The sequence below is a fragment of the Stegodyphus dumicola genome, chromosome 7, assembly GCF_044657685.1.
Source record: "Stegodyphus dumicola isolate Sdum_Otavi_A_Nest chromosome 7, ASM4465768v1".
NCBI classification, from domain to species: Eukaryota; Metazoa; Arthropoda; class Arachnida; order Araneae; family Eresidae; genus Stegodyphus; species Stegodyphus dumicola.
The window spans coordinates 21050574-21068194 of NC_140774.1; the positions used below are offsets into that span (position 1 = coordinate 21050574).

At 32.2% G+C, this 17621-nt stretch overlaps 2 protein-coding genes across 7 annotated transcripts in view; one reads left to right on the plus strand and one right to left on the minus strand.

Annotated features, from left to right (window-relative positions):
* The window catches only part of eas (ethanolamine kinase 1), a 120553-nt gene that overhangs the window by 19892 nt on the left and 83040 nt on the right, over positions 1-17621 (plus strand). For 2 of the 6 annotated variants that reach the window (XM_085819956.1, XM_085819957.1), the window contains exons 1-2: positions 15778-16235; positions 16381-16539. In XM_085819956.1, coding sequence (XP_085676082.1) covers positions 16402-16539 — 138 coding nt within the window. In that variant the 5' untranslated portion in view covers positions 15778-16235; positions 16381-16401. Of the gene's footprint in view, positions 1-674; positions 821-15777; positions 16236-16380; positions 16540-17621 lie in introns of those variants that run through there. The other 4 variants (XM_085819958.1, XM_085819961.1, XM_085819959.1 and 1 more) reach the window with 4 other exon arrangements.
* Positions 12908-15099, minus strand: LOC146996118 (peroxynitrite isomerase THAP4-like). The gene is made up of 2 exons (XM_085819962.1): positions 14777-15099; positions 12908-13151 (listed from the first exon to the last, which is right to left on the minus strand). The coding sequence occupies exons 1-2, from the start codon at positions 14927-14929 to the stop codon at positions 12936-12938; spliced, it is 369 nt and encodes a 122-aa protein (XP_085676088.1). The 5' UTR covers positions 14930-15099; the 3' UTR covers positions 12908-12935.

Genomic DNA, 17621 nt, shown 5'->3' on the forward strand with positions numbered 1-17621 from the left:
TATACTAAACGTGAGCATTTTAAACTGATATTTAAACATTGTACACAATACAATAATTGTATACTGATGCACGCATTGCAGCTATTATTTAACGAACCGGGAGGCGGTGATTGTAAGTTTGAAGCTTATTAAAGTGGATGTTGAATATCAGGCTGCATGCCGGCAAGGAACTGGTCTTAAAATTGAAGTATATATACGCTTTTTCCTCGGAAGATGCAGTGTTGATGAGCTAATCGGGAAAAACAAAGTTTTCTGGAAACTCCTAAGGCATTTCCGAAACAAATGACATGAACTGCTATGGCTTTTTCAAACAAAACAAGTCGTTCTAAAAGTGGGGAAACACCTTCAGTATTTTCCATGTTTTCGTGGGCAAACGGGCGGGACTTCGGTATTTTGATGAAAATATCCGAATGATAACATTAACCGCGATGATATTAAGCATCGTCTGTTACAGTTACTGCGCAATTATGTTCAGCCTTACATTTGTTATGAAAGATTTTATTCTTTGATTTTGCTGTAAACTCTAACGCAGCAAACTACGTCAGACCATATCAATTTCCCCTAAAAATGCCTTGCAAAGAATGAACTGATAAGAAACAGCGTCGTTTATCATCATCGTCTTATCACCATTTCTAAATCTTGGTGCTACGTAAGGAACGATAAGAGGGAAGTTTCATGTTCGATAACCCGAGTAATGTTCTGAAAGGTCAGAACCAAGCTGATTTTAATAAAATTTACAAGGCTTCCTCGGAGCTGAGAGATCGCCTCGCTTTGTGAAAATAATTCCTAGCTACTGAGCTAGATCACTCCTTTAGAATAGGTAAGAAATTTCTCAATTTTGAAAGGAAAGTTTATTTGTTGCCATCTGACGATAACTAAATTCATTTAATTTATTGAGTTTCCAACTCATTTACTTTTAAAAGAGTATAGAGTTAGCAAGCATACCTCTATATATTTATTAATAAATAATTATTATCTTACTTAATCATTCATGTGAATAATTGGCGAGGTATTTTTACCTACCGCCAACCTGTATGCATAAGTAAGGGAGGTAATGTTTTCTTTCCAAAAATTCGATAGGGAGTCTTCAGTGAGTAAGTACAAATGAGGTACACATTTTGACTATTTTTACAATGATATCTTACAATTTATATGTATTTGTATGACAATTTTTTCCACGATAATTCTTACATCAAACTTACAAAAATTTACGTTTTCCGTATCTAGCTTTCCGAATTCATATTAAGAATTGATTAGATTTTCGGTAAAATTTGTCAACCGGAAGTGGTATAACCAATAACAGTAACAACTTGAAGTCCGTAACATAGTTTCAATGAAAATCTGTATTCAAATACTATCCAAAATTTCTCAGTTTTAGTATTTAAGACTTTAAAATTAGTGTGAATAACCCATTAGATTTTAGCTAAAACCAAAAAAAAAAAAAAAAAAAAATACTTTGCTTCGAGTACTGAAAAAAATATCATGAAAAAATATATTATGAGATCTCTAAGTTTTACAAAATATAAAATAAAAATAGCTTTGCCAAGCATTAAGTATATTATAAAAATTTGTGGGAAGCCATTTCACCATTCTCATCTTCATACGACTTTAATCAGCCGAGAAAAACTCTGAAAGCGTTAATTTTCGTGTTCATTTTTCCGAGTGGCAATAGTCTCGGGAGTGGTTGGAGATAAAAATGCTTTATTAGGAAAAATGTTGCCACTGCTCGCTTTCAAATCGTAGAGCTTGTTATATTAATAAAGAATTTCTAAGTTTTACAAAATATGAGAAAAATAGCATTACCGAAATTAAATATGCTATTATTATATGATGTCATAATGATATAATGTCATATTTTGACGTTGAAGAAAGCACGCGATTGCATGTGACGTCATTGTATGCCGAAAATTGGGCGTTAATGTCAGAATTTTAAATTAATAGCTGCTGCTGGCAGCTTTCGTGTTTCTAGTTAGGATAATTATATATATCACGGTATATTATTGCCACGTTAATTCTTTTATTGATATTGTGAAAAAGTTGTTATATTACGTTACATTTAAATCATGACGTCATACGTATACGTATTAACCTTGTAGAGTCATTAGGTTATTATTTTGATTGAGGAAACATGAAAAATGAGCAATGCCCTCGCCGGGACTCGAACCTGGATCTCTCGAATACGCGCCGAGTATGCTAATGTATTTTCTCCCTTCTTTCTGCATGCCTTCCTGGTGTAACGGTTAGAATACTCGGGGCGTATTTGGGAGGTACAGTTTCGAGTCCCGGCGAGGACATTGCGCATTTTTCATGTTTCTTGCTTCAAGATCCTAATAATTCTACAAAATATGTTAAGTGCGTTAGAATTTTTAGTTGTATTCAACACATCGAAATTATGGCTTTAGGCGTTTCAGTAAGGTAAAAATATTCCGTTTTTCTAGTGTTAAAGCATGCGAATCGTTGTTTAGAGAGATCTATATTAAAACTCTTATACTAATCAATTTACTAATTAGATAAGATAAAAATGCTTTTAACATTAAAATTTCAACGCGGGAATGCTTTGTAAAATTCTATAATAGTGTGCTGTAACAGTCTATTCGTCACCACCAGGATTTGGAGATTGGATCTCCTAATTACCAGTCGCCTTTTAAAAGAAGGAGTATATAAAGTATTTTCTCTCTCCGTCCAGCATAACTTCGTGGTGTAACCGTAGCGCACTCGAAGCGAATTCGAGAGGTCCAGGTTCGAGTCCCGGTGAGGCCATTACACAATTTTCACATCTTCCGCTTCGAAAATCCTAAAGGCTCTACAGTATTTAAAAGGTGGTAGATGATGATTCTTCATCACCAGAATTTGGCGATTGTTTACCTAATCCCCAGTCGCCCTTTAAAAGGGGGTATTTTCTCCCTCCTTTCTGCGTGTCTTCGTGTTGTAACTGTTAGCACACTCGGCGCGTATTCGAGAGATCTTGGTTCGAGTCCCGACGAGGCATTGCTCAGTTTTTCACGTCTCCTGCTTCAAAATACCTTAATGACTTTACAACCTGATGTATCAAAAGAAAGAATAAAAAGTTCTGCTCACCGAAGCAGGTAGGAAAGTGGATAAATATATATAGATATATATTTATGTAGGTTTGTTACCGCCGATTGCAACCAAAATGGGAGGCGCATATCTACATGTTATAGTGGAGAAAGAAGTCTGCCAGCTGAGTATTCTAGAACTCATTTTTAGGGGTTTTGTCGGGAATATTCTCGAAGTAGATTTAAGCTATATACACCCGACCTGTACGGGGAGAAACTAGTGCCTTGAGTTCAGAGATTAGCTGGAGAGCGATCTCAGTACTTTGCCAAAGCTGTCTTCCCCGTTATAATCTGAAGGCTGTGTTGCTGATTGTTTCAGCGTGTTTGTCGTAGTTTTTGGATGAGTTCAAATAGTGTCGAATAAATTGATGAATGGCGAATAAATTGCGTTTTGATTCATCACCAAGTGTTATCATCAATTACTCCAAATCCACGAACCCGTAAAAAGCAACAATACATGCGTACGTACATACAGACGTCGCGAAAGAATCTTTTTTAAATCCATTTTACAATCCACTCTTCCAAACAATGCGATTTCCTTACTTATTTTCGAACCTTCCATTATGAGTTACTGAATGAGGATAGATATCTTCGACCTCTTGCAGCTCATGTGTTTGCCGAAAATCAGAATTTTCCCACCTAACTGAATTTTTCGGACTGGACATGACGTCACTGCCTACCATCAGTTTATTATTCCCACTCCAAGACGTGCTGTTTTATTATTTCTCAGACCTGTGCTGATTTGCGGTCTCCCCTTCTCACCATGAAAACCTCGCTTTCAAGCACCAGGAAAACTTTACTGTCAAGCGGACCATAGGGCAGTTATTTCAAAAAGCCGGAACACGTCATACAAATAGTATGATATTCGCGGCATATCAGCGGCACTTGGACTTTACAATCCGTTTTGGAAAAAAGAATCCTTTATTCTGTCTGAACATACAGATGTCATGCAAAAGTATCGTTCATATGGATTCGAGAGCGGCCAAAATAAATATTTTCGTTGAAATAGTATGATACCCGAAATTTTTCACGATTACAATACTTCGTTTGCTTCGTACAACAGTGAATTGCTTAGCATAAATACACGGTGAATTGCTTAGCATAAATATCAGTGGTCTCCAAGGTCTCCAGATATAAGTCCATTAGGGTGTTTTTTTTTTTTTTATTTTTTTTTTTAAATCGAGAATCACAATGTATTTCCATTTATCTCCTGCTAAATAGCTCTAGTCACTTTCCTGAAAAATTCAGAAATACAACTCCTTGCGTAAAACATTCGTCAAAATGCTTCAAATACGGTATTAGATGAAATCATCTCTGACCAGCAAGTTCAATAAGTCAGATCCGCTCAAATTTTGTTATTGGAATGCTGCAGGTATTATTAACAAAACTGATGAACTTTCGGACTTTTTTTATAGAACATAATATAGATATTGGTATGATCTCTGAAACACAAGTTGTTCCTGCCGATAGACTGTATATTGCCAATTATCGCACCTACAGAGGTGATAGACTTTCACAACGACGAGGAGGAGCTGCACTCTTTGTTAAAAACTCTCTACAATCATGCCTAGTCTCTACTAACTCTTCTTCTAGATACGAAAGTGTGACTGTTGCTGTTATACTCCCGCAGTTTAGTACCATTCATTTTACAGCTATTTATAATCCACTACGCAATCGTCTTTCTGAAAATATGATAAAAAATTTACTTCCTGAAGATCAGCAAGTTATTATTGCAGGAGACATAAATGCTAAGCACCCGGAATGGGGTTGTCGTCGTTCTAACACCAATGGACGTATTTTGCACAATTTCATCTGCAATCATCCTATTGTATTACATGTCCCTACTGAAGCCACCTATCGTCCAGCTACACCAAATCTCTGGGACATCCTGGATATCATCCTTACAAATACTTCTATCCCTATTTCCTTGCAAGTCAAGGCAGAACTAACATCTGATCATGTACCAGTCATTGCTTCTCTTGGTGTTTCTAAAGAAGACCCTCCTATAACCAGAAATAATATTGATTGGATTACTTTTCACAATATCTTAATCAAACATCCTCCTGTTTTCACTTCGCTTTCTACCAAACAGGATATTGATCTTGCCATACAAATCTTCACTGGCAGTATTCTGAAAGTCTTCAGAGATGCTACAGTTACTATTCAATTAACTAACAATAATATTCGACTTCCTTGCAATATCAGAGACAAAGAAAGAAACAGATTGTTCAAACTTTGGCAACCTAATTGGGACCCTGGCCCTTAAAAGAGAAATCAATATTTTTAATAGAAGAATCAAGAAGCTTATCACTGATTTTAAAAAGGAAACAAGAGAAGATTTTATATCCAAACTTAATATTAATAACGGCTCTTTGTGAAAGTATCTGCAAAATCTTAAAAGAACCAGTATTAACAAGAGACCTGTTCATACGGATACCAAAATTGCCTACTCGCTTAAAGACAAAGTTGATATCTTCGCTGAACACCTGGAGAAGCAGTTTACTCATAATATGGAACTCATGAATCGGACCTTTAAAGATGTACTGGAAAGCTATGTTTATTCCTGGCTCCACTGTTCTTCGCCTCATAACATCCCAAGGCTTACTTCTCCTATGGAAATTACTAATATTATTAGATATCTCAACATCAAGACAGCTCCTGGAAGTGATCAAATTACTAATAAAATGCTTCGTAATTTTACCTAGAAATCTTACCAGTAAATTCGCCAGTATTTTCAACGCTTGTCTTACTCTCAAATATTTTCCTGATCCTTGGAAGCAGGCCAAGATCCTTTTTTCTTTCCAAATCGGGTAAGCATGCAATCAAACCTGATGGCTCTCGTCCAATCAGTTTGTTATCCAGCCTTGGCAAAATTGACGAACGACTTATAAGATTAGAATCATTCCTTCACCTTTTAACAAATGATCAGTACGGATTCAGAAAAAAACCTTAGTACAACTCGTCAACTTGTAAGAATTGTAGAATTTATTGGATCTGCATTTCATAATAAGCAAAGTGTTGCGCTCCTTATGCTGGAAGTGGCGAAAGCCTTTGACCGCGTCTGGCATGAGGGACTTATCTTCAAGCTAATCAATTTGGGACTTCTTAGAGAACTTATTCTTCTGATTTTCTCCTTCTTGCAGAAACGCACTTTCTTCGTCGCTCAAGGAAATGAAAATACAATTCAAGACCATTCAGATCCATCGTCCTACAAGGAAGTATTCTCGGTCCAGTGCTATATCTTTTCTACATATCGGACTTTCCCCATCCTGGTTTGGACAATTATTCTCTGTTAGCATGTTATACCGATGATACGGCGATTACAATTAAATCTATCAAAGCAAATCACGCAATAGACAAAATGCAAAATTATCTCTATGCTGTAGAAGATTGGTGCACAAATTGGCGTGTAAAAATCAATGCTAGCAAGTCACAACTTCTAATCCTCAGTAAAACTAAGAAGCACATTGTTTTTAAAGGTCTCTACCTTTTTCAAGAAGCTATTCCTTTGGTCACAAAGGCTAATTATTTAGGAATTATTTTGAATCAAAGACTCACATGGTCCAACCACATTAAAAGTGTCAAGAGCAAAGCCATGGGCATCATGTGCAGATTTCTCCCTCTCATTCATCTCTGCAGATTCCTCCTGGAAAATTTTGAAATCTTAGCTTACGTACTAAAAGGCATATCTAGACCACTTGCATTCGACCAATACTTTGTTATGCTGCTTCTGCTTGGAACACGGTCACTGAAACTCAACTTCATCAATTGCAATCACTCAACTTCATCAATTTTTTATTGTTGTGGACATTATGTGTTCAGTCGTTTTAACTACTTGTAGGACAAATCTAAAGAAAATGCTTGTAATATCATGTAATCAAAAGTTAACTACATGTTATATGCCAGGATTGCTTTCTCAAGTACTGAGGGATAGGTAATACTCAATCTGCTCTCTCTCTCTCTCTTTTTTTTTTTTTTTTTTTTTTAAATGTTTGGTCATGGTATTATTCATTGCATGTATTTTCTATAATATATATAGAATACTAATATTTCTATTACAAATGTCTTTTTTCATTTTTAAGTGCTTTGTTTGTTGATATTCTCAAAATTGCATCTGATAATTAGTGTTATTATGTATATAATAGATATAAATACAATAGACGAATATAATAGATCAATATATTTTTAGTATATAATCATTCAATATCATTGTTATGGGAAAAAAGACACTTTTGACTGCACAGATTTTCTGCAAATCCCAAGTTAAATACATATGAAATCTTTTGTTTACAATCAATGAACGTTAAAATCAGCTACCTGTCGCAATACAATACAGCAGTGACACAATTTCCTACAAAGCCAGCAGTTCCCCTTTTACATGAACAAGAAAATTCTTTAAAAAAAAATTTACTTCTTTTTAACAAGGAATGTTCTTCGATTTCATGCGATCAGGACGCTATACAACTTATCCTTAAATAAGAAGCGAAAATTTGTAAATTGGATTTTTCAAGTAAAATTCCGTGCATTACCAAATAATCCGCGTTTTAAAATTCGCTCTGCTTCAGTAACACAGCGAGAATTTACATCTCCTTGAACAAAATCAAACATTTCGGAAAAGCTAAGCAACTCCATTTTTGAATGTACGAAGTCAGATCACAAATCAAAATACCGGTTTTTATCCGCCACATTAATGTGTGAAAGCGCCACCTATATGTGAATTGAATCGCAGATTGCATTTCCAGTTTTATCCTCGTTATGCTTATATGCCAGAAAGAAAATCTGTTTCGAGACTTTATGTACAGACTTTGTATTCCGGCTGCCTTGAACTTTCCGTTATTCAATGTCTAATAGTTAGACTTTTTTGCTTTACCTATTTTAATTTTTATACGTTTTTCGCAATGTAAAAATACAATATGTGTTTATATTCATAATGTTGTTATAATTAAATGCTAGAAACCATTTAGTATGATTGAACGGAGTGCAGCAGTTAAAGTACTACCGGAAGACATTCAGTTATTAGACATCGTCAAAGAGAAGCTACTAAAAGTGTAGCAAATACAGAGCAAAACCTTTGAGTAGAAGACTTTCTGTGCAAAGCTTGCTTCTATTTACATGGCACACGAGTATAATATGAAGTACAGGCAACCATACATACAGTAACGCTATAAGCATAGCTATATGGATTACGGCAGCCTTTCTTGTAACCTGAATCGCTTAGCTACTTTTTTTCCAATGCCGAGCGCTAGCAACACTTTCTTAAACACAAGCCTCCCTACTGAAGGCTCGTAGTTTAGTGACGTCACAAATTGTTGGCCTTCTCGATGGGGTGCGAAAAATCGCCCCTAAACCAAGGACATCTAGATGGCATTAGCAAGTTAGGGGAATTTCGTCCTTGGTCGTGAGAAGGCGCGTGCACCAAATCTCCTTAATTTGATATTGATACTTTTTTTTTCGATTTCAATCATGCCTTTAAAGTGCTGTGTGTCGTTATGCCGATAAAATTATTGTGACGGTTCTAAAGTATCAGTATATAGATTTCCTGAGCAACAAGATGGTTAAAATTGATACCGCGAGAAAATTTTACCATTTCGAAGTATTCTCGGGTAAGTTAAGCCTAACTTGAAATTTAAATTTATTAAGGTATTTGCTTCTACATTTAAAAGAATGGATTTGTTAATAATAAGGAATTTCATTTTTATAGAATACATTGTGTAATTATGTATCGATTAGTATCATTATGTATCGAACTGTATGGTTAATAATTATGTATCGAATTGTATGCTAAATATTTACTTACTTTTTAAAATATCCAATGTTTTACTTTTTGATTAATTTTATAACTTGGAACTTTTAACTTCATACGTATATGTCAGCAAATGAAATTATTTAGCTTAATATTTAATATATTGTGTTATTAAAAGTTTTTCTAAAGAAACTGTGAAGGCTGTGAACTGTGAAGAAAACTGTGAAGGCAATAAATATGCTTAGGGTTTTTTTAAATTGTAATATAAAGTGCACAGTTTTGCGTAAAACAAGAAATAATTTAAATTCCTAATACATGAAAATTCAAATGTTATTAAAACTTATGTCACTAAGCATCCTTTTCTTCCTCCCCCCTCCCGAGTGGGAGACAAACACACATATGCTTGCTATTACCTGTTTTGTTAAAATATAAATTGCATTACTAGAAATCCTACTTTTATTAATTTAAAATTAGTAATTAGGTAATTATAGGAATCTGAGCGAGCTTTCATCATGTCTAAAAAATGTTAAGATACCTGATGATTTAACAGTTGTGATTAAAGAAAATAGTATATTTTTTCTCCAGATAAGCACAGAATTTTCTCCTTTCATTTCTGCATCAGTCGTTATCCATGATGATCTGCAAGTGGAAGCATATTTTAGAGATATTCCATTAATAAAAATTAGTAACCATGAATTCCCTTTAAAAATTAATGATGTGCATAATCTCTGTTCATTGCTTAAAGAAGTTGCAAAAATTAAAGGTGATAATAATGAAAACAGCTTTAAAAATTTATTATTCGTAACTTAAGGCCTTCGTGAATTAGAAAAAAATGCCCCTGAACATAAAAAGAAAGTAGTTCAGTTTATATTTGAGCAGCTGACATTACTCGTTTTGCATAAAAATAATAATAGGTATAGTTCTGATCTGTTAATATTATCAAGTTTGATGTTTTCAATTTCTCCACATTGCTATAAATTTTTAAGAAATAGTGCACATGTTACTCTGCCACATCCTTCTACATTGAAAAGATTGTATTCTGAATATAATGTTGATCTAAAGTGGAGCAAACTCCTGAAAATTTCCTGAATTATGCTAAGGAAAAAAATCCGCTTTTTAGACGAAAACGATAGTATGTCACTTTAATAGTTGACGAAATTCACATATTCTTAGATTTCAAAGGTGAAAATATAATAGGAATCTAGCAAAGTATAATTGTGAAAACGCTTCTAATTCTGCTTGTGTTTTTATGCTGCAGAGTATTAGATCTTCATATAAGGATGTTATAAGTATTGTCCCAGTAAAATCATTATCAGCACAATTTTTGCATGGATATATTGTGAAAATAATAAAAGGTTTAGAAAATTTAGGTTTTTCGTGTAATATGTGTGCTTATAAATCTACCTTGCTAAAATTTAAAAACTTCTAACTTCTAAAACTATATTTTTTATGCAGTTAAGTGACTTGAATATTATTAGTATGAAGAGAGATTCCAACATTACCTTAAGTCCTTATCAAAAGTCAACCAGTACTTTAAAGCATTATTTTAACTGTAAACATACAATATAAGATCATACAAAAATTAATAATATATATAATATATTTTGTGCAAAGGAAAATGTTTCCAATATTATATCCGCGAATGAATTGAAAATATATATTTTCAATATATATAAATTAAAAAAAGAAAAATAATATGTATCTACATGATTAGAAAATACCCTCCTGTTAGTAAAGCTTTAAAATCATACATAGTTTAAAGACAGGTAGTAGGTGACCAACTGCGATTGTAAGCCGCCAGTTTGTGACGTGACGATCTCGTAGTTGGGCTTCTGTTTAAGAAGGTGTTGGCGCTAGCCATTATAGGTAAGGCTCCTCTAAACCAGGCTGAATCACCAACTTTTCTCTCTTGGCGAGGGAGGGAACGCGCTACCAATTTTGGTGCGTTTATCGCACACACTGGCTGAATGTCTGCTGTTTTTTTAAAGATTTATTTTATAGACGCGCGGCATTCAGCGCACATAAACTTTTCGGATAATTTATTAATTCTCGAATAGTATATAGACGTTTTCACTTAAATAAAAATTTCGTGTATATTTTGTAAACATATTCAAAATAACTTATTCTTTAGATGTTTTAGTTTTGTTAGCAGACTAAAATAAATAAGATATGAATAAAAACTTTCAATAGTGTCAAATGGGGAAATAGTTAAAGCGTAGAGTGTGCAAATAAATTTATCTTAATGACATTTTAACAAAAATTTCCATAAAAACACTGTAAATTCATACTAAAAAAATAACTTAAGAATATGTTGTCATTTTAGTCTGAGGTATATGGAAATAATTGTGCAAGACTCTGAAGAAACACTTTCTTTTAAATGTGTGAAATATTTCATAACATATATGGAAGAAGAAAGTACAGCATTCTGTGTTTTGGATGATTTTCACCAAATGTAATATAAATACGAACTAGAAACCGTAATAAAAAGTCCTTCCTCTCCAATCAGATCACCTTTGTGTTGCATTGTATTTGTAATACTTCTAAAAATGCAATTTTTACCTAAATTAAAAAACAGTTATTCCATAAAAGATAATAAATTTGAACATATATAGAATGAATTTTGTAATTTGAGTTATGTTACAAAATAATTCATAGTTTATATATTTTATACTAATAATTTAGATAAAACCTGTCCAATTTAAGAATGTGTGTTAACCACATTCTTAAATTGTAAAAGGACGACTTAACCCCACGTAATTCATTTCAAAGCATAAAAGAAAGCTTATTTTCTATTTTACACAGCAACAGCATTTTCATGCAGTCAAGGTTTTTTAATTGCTAGTTATTATACATAATACTTAATTTTTAATTTAATAATTATTAGAAAGCATAACTAACAAACTTCTTTTTAAAGCACCACAGTGATTGCAAAGAATGTCGTTAAATTTACAAAAGTATTGAAGATATATTGAACAGCATTATAACAAGAAACTACTGTACAAAAAAATTTAAAAGTATTAAAATGGCCTCTATTTAAGATGTAACTGCATTTATAATTATTTTGTAATTGTGAATAGATTATATTATTGCAATTAGATTATGCACTTACATAATTGCATAAAGTAATGAAATTAAGAGTTCCCAGATACAATGTAATATAATTACAATGCAATTATCTAAATTGTAATTATAATCACTTATTTAATACCACAATATTATTACAATCACAATGTAATTTAAATTGGGTACTATATTTGTATAACCTCCACTCAAAAGGAGGTACTGATAAGCCTGGAAGTTATTATCAACTAAAAGCCTGTTCAGGACAGTTTGATGACAATTTTCACCGGGCGAAAAGTACATTCTTAAGCCCAGGCAAATCATGACAATAAAAATCATTTAGTCTCATGATTCACTATATTTCAAACCCTAAATTTGAATTCTGCACCAAATTATTTACCTATATTTTAACATACTTTATGAATTATTAGAAGCAAATATCTTCTAAAAATAACTGTAAAATATTTGTATCCATTAATTGATTCAGATACACACTTTTATTATTTAAGTATATCAAAATAACAGTTTCATGTTCCTGAAATACAAAAATTATGAAAAAAGTTAAAAGTAATATTCTTAGAAGCATGATATTAGTCACCAGCTGCAAAATAGTTAATTTTTTGCCCTAAATACAAGTTTATTACACAGTAGTCAAACATGTAACTTAATAACATGTTATATAAAAAATTAATGATAATAAGTTTATCAGAAATGAATTAATTCTGCAAATAAACTTTCTGCATTTGAAAATTTTCTACACCTGAGGGGAGAAAGAGATCTAGTAAAATTAGATTTATTATAACTTCAGTTGGACCAAATACCTTCTCTCTCTATATATGCATCACTAAAGAAATAAATAAAATTATCATGCTTAAAAAACAGATGTACCATACCAGTTTTTTTCCCCTTGTTACCCTTTACATTGAGAAATAACCAACAGTACAACGCTGAAAAATACTATCCTTGAAATTTTGTTTAAATGAAGAAACACACGCACTATCTTTTTATTTAAGCATTACACTTCAAAAACATATACACATACCAATTTATTTTCACTAGCCTTTATACTGATAACATGCCATATAAAAATGAAAAGAATTATCCTTGAAATTTAGATAAAATGAAGTAACACAATGGGAAAATTTATGCACACGGACATCAGTTACAGATGGTGGTGGATTTGGAATGCTAAAGAGTGTTGGTACTGCAGTTTTTCTTAGTTTTTTTCTATCTTTGCATAGTGACTCAAATTGAGATTCCTCAAAATGATCCTGTAAATACATAAAGTAATAAAAAAAAAAGTATACAAAATAAATAAAAGTACAAAAAACAAACCACACAGTGAGGTTGTGCCAAAGGCAGCAAGCATGAACTGTAAGTAAGTATAGGCAATAAATAAACCATGTCTAACATATCAGCAGCAGCATCTTGTAAGCTTGGGCAGAATTTAATTATCCAATATTTATTTTTTGCCTATAATTTAAAGTGTTCTTTAGAACATTATCCAAAAATTAAATGAAGTAGTGTTTTGCTATAACATTAAAAACAACTAAAATAAAACTTTATATTTCTTGCTATAGTGCTCTTACAATAGATAAGAAAATAAGAGTTCACTTCACCCAACTTTTAAGATACTAGGCCGATAAATACATTTATAATTACAGCAGACTATGATTCTTGTTATAATTGTAGTAATGTTTATTGCTCTAATTGAAATATTTAATTTTTAATTCTCTAATCATTCAAAACATAGCCCTAATTTCGGAGCACAGTGCCAACATGCATTTTAAAAAGCATCAAGGCCAGTTTAAACAACAATTTTTTAAATTACACCGGCACAGACATATCCAATTAAAGTTATTAAAAACTCTAGAACGTAGTTCAGTAGCTTTCTGAATTTGTAGGCAATTTTTTATTTAGAGATGACAACACAAAATAACGCTTCAGAAAATATTATTTATCATGTATAAAAATCTGTTTTGTAACACAGATCAGTAATAACTGTTTATCAATGTCATGAGGATTTAATTTGACGAGATCACATTCTTTAGAAGTATCAAATTCATGAAAGGATTTTGGCTTGGCCTTTGAAATTCATCATTACAGGCAGATTTATTTGATTGTTATGCATGCATTAAACACTACACATGCATTAAAAACACTACACATGCATTAAAAACACTACAATTATTTTTGAAAAATACACATGCAGTTTCACAAGTTTTCTGTGCTTATTTGAAAGTTCTGCATTCATTTCTAAATCTTTACTCCATTGCCAAATTGTATAATACTGGATTATAACTATATGGTACTTGCAATTATTGATTAGATTATATATATTTTGTCTCATACTATTCAATTTATTCTACTGACATCAGATGTCAATGTCAAAATTCTGGAAGTTATTTTAACCAAGAAACAGTAGTGGGCACCGTGCATAAACAACTCATCTAACTTTTTAACAATAGTGATTATAAAATAAAGAAAAAAATTATATATCATTCCAACGATATTGCAACTATAGTATAATGTTACATATATCTTTAGCAAACATTCAGATTTTATCTTGACTTTCCAAATTATTATTTATTTTTTAATAAATTTCAATATGCTAATGATTTTCATGTTACATTAGTATAAATTCCACAATTAGCACAGGAAAACAAAATCTGCGCTTTATATTAGAAGAGAAATTTCTTTTCCACATTCAAAACATCCACATTGGCGATGTTTGGCGACGGGTACATTAACCCTAGACTAATTTAATTATAGCTATTATTACAGAAATTAGCAGATACTCAGGTTATTGTACACAAGAATTTCACTTTACTTGCACATTATAAACATCAGAGAAGATATAAACTCTAAATGAAGGCGTAATTAACATTATACTTACTAAGCAAAGTTCAGCGCCTGGACCAGGTTTCCAATTGTCTCTTCGGCAATTATTTACCCATATTTTTCTCCTTTCTTCATTTTTAGGAAATTTTACCAATGTATGACCTTTCCGTGAATGATTTGAACAATTAATAGCTGCACATCCGCCCATTTTACACAAAAAATCACAAAAAATTGTTGCACCGTAACTACACAGCCGCCATTAAATCTCCCACTTGGGATCGCGAATGCCTGATGATTCAGCCTGGTATATATGAGCCTTAATTATAGGCGTTGAGCACTCTTAAGGGCGGAAGTGGCCACTTTATGACCCTAGTTGCTTCCTATGAAGTCCTACGAAGAGAGAGACAATTTACATCCATGATTTGTCCAGGATTTGAATCCGGGGCCGGTTTATTTGTACCTAGCAAGCGTTGAATCACTTTTCAAATTGTTGCCACTAAATGTTATCACTCTATATTATATTTAAAGACGTTAAATAATGAAGAATCTGCATGAATGTATGTGTATATCGCAGTCTGAAAAAACAACGGTACCTATAGCCATCAAATTTTGAATAACTTAGTTCTACGACCGAATATGAGTCTCTAGAAGCCTGAATTATGCATTTCGAATTTGTTTTATTATCTATTTAATGTTTTGTAAAACTTGAACGAATTTTGTTTTAAAAAAACTCAACACGTTCAGAGGCAACATTGCATGGAATAAAATATATTTAACTCTAGCGCGTGTGACTGTCTATCAGAAATTCTAAAGATATGCTGCTTTTTAAATATTTTAGCCCAAAGTGACGTTAGCTCAAATGCTCTCGAAATGGCTTTCGAATCGTGTATATGTGCGTAAATGAAAGTAACACCTTTTTGCACGTAATATAAAATCTGCAAGCTTTCAGAATTTTTTTTATTCTTTTTTTTTTTTTTTTCATATTTGCCTAAGCTTAATCCGTCTGCGCTTTTCTGTAATTGTTACTGGCAACATTTACGATTGTGCGTGTGTAATCTGGCAACAGCGGTGTTTGAGTTACTTCTGTTATCAGCTGAAGCGTGCGATAAACTGAAATTTGCGCTGTACGCAAATGTATTTAAGAGCCAAATAAGAAATATAAATACTCTTCTCATTTTTCTGTATAACGTAGTAACCATTTAAAACTAAGCAGCATGTTTTGCTATTTTATGAATAATCCGTCGTGAAAATATCAAGTTTATTTGCATTTAGCAAGCTATATTTATCCACCTGTGCACCTTTAGTTTTATTAAAATATAGATTGTTGACATAAAGCTATGCTGCAATGAATTAAAGCTGTGCGCAATGAGGGCAGCTATCATCCCTATGAAATTTTTTCTTGAATAATACCGCTGAATGCAGAAGAACTAATCGGTGAGATTAGAAAGAATTGTACTTAATCTAGTACTAAATGGAAATATAAGAAGCGATTGTTGCGCATCAGATGTACAATAGTAATATATTTTCTGACATGATGTTTGAATAATATTCTAAAATGTTTTTCATGTTTGAATAATATTCTAAAATTTATTTTGTATGAAGTTTTTCTTGAAGAATTACGCTAATATATATATATATATTTATTATTACTTTCTTCAGATAATCGTCTGCTTCTTTAAAATGCCGAATAATGCAAATGGAATTATCACAAGGTTGGATATTACAGTACTAAATGATTCGTTTTCGTCTCTGTGTTCAGGTGCAAAAGAAGTAATAAATATGGTAAAGAGTTGGAAATCTGATAGCATTGATTTTGAGGTAAGTAGTGCCTTTATTTATTAATTATATTTATTCTCTAAGTACTTGTTCTTTCTGTTTATTCTGAAATCAAAAATCCTGTAGTGGAAGATCACCTGTGATAGTGACCAGTACTTCTGGAGATATACATTGGTACTGAACATTTCTTATGAAAACGTTTTAGAGAATTCTATAAAAAAAAAAAAAAAAAAAAACTGTACTTTTCTGTTATCAGAACAGGATTCAGACAGGTATGTACGTTTGTGCATATAACACACACATACATATATTTCTGAACCTAGTCCAAATAACAGAACAGTACCAAAAAATCTTTAGAAGCCTGTTGAAATTATGATCCAGTTTTCTATAAGCTAGGTCAAAGATGTTCTATAAAATTTTAGGTATAGCTTTTATAGAGTTATGTATAGAAATTTTTTAGAGATGTGTGTAATATTTTAGATATTTGTGCAGAGTTTCTAAAGGTTCCACGTACAGAATCTGTGTCATGCGTATGGAAACAACAAACAGAATTCTACGTAAAACATTCACTCCAGTTTATAGAATTCTGTAAGACAAAATTTCTATAAATTTTTATAGAATTCTTAATAAATTTTCTTGCTATAGTTTTCTATTAAAAATCATATAGGAGCTTTTGAGTATTTAAGAGCATTATAAAGAGACCAAAATTTTCCTTTGGGGTTTAAAAGAATGAATTTAATTTTCAATTTTGAATAGAATTGTTTAACCCAAATTTTGAAATAATCATGGAGAACAAAAAAAGAACCTCTGTAACAGAGGTGTATCCCTTCCAATAAAAAATTTCAATATTGTTTTGATTTAAAAAGTATTTAAATAAAAATTAAATCATTTTAGATAATAGTTTAATTAAAATTAGATGCTGTTGGCTGAGTGGCAGATTGGCCAAAAAATCGGCCCTGGTAGGAAAAAAATGTGTCAACCCTGAGGCCCCATATGGAATCTCATTATTCAGCAATATCACAAATTAATATTAAAATGAGCATATCGTAAAAATTTCTAATACAGTGTCTCGCACGCTGGAGATAAAAATGTTTTTTTTTTCGTACAGTGTTGCCATTGCTTGC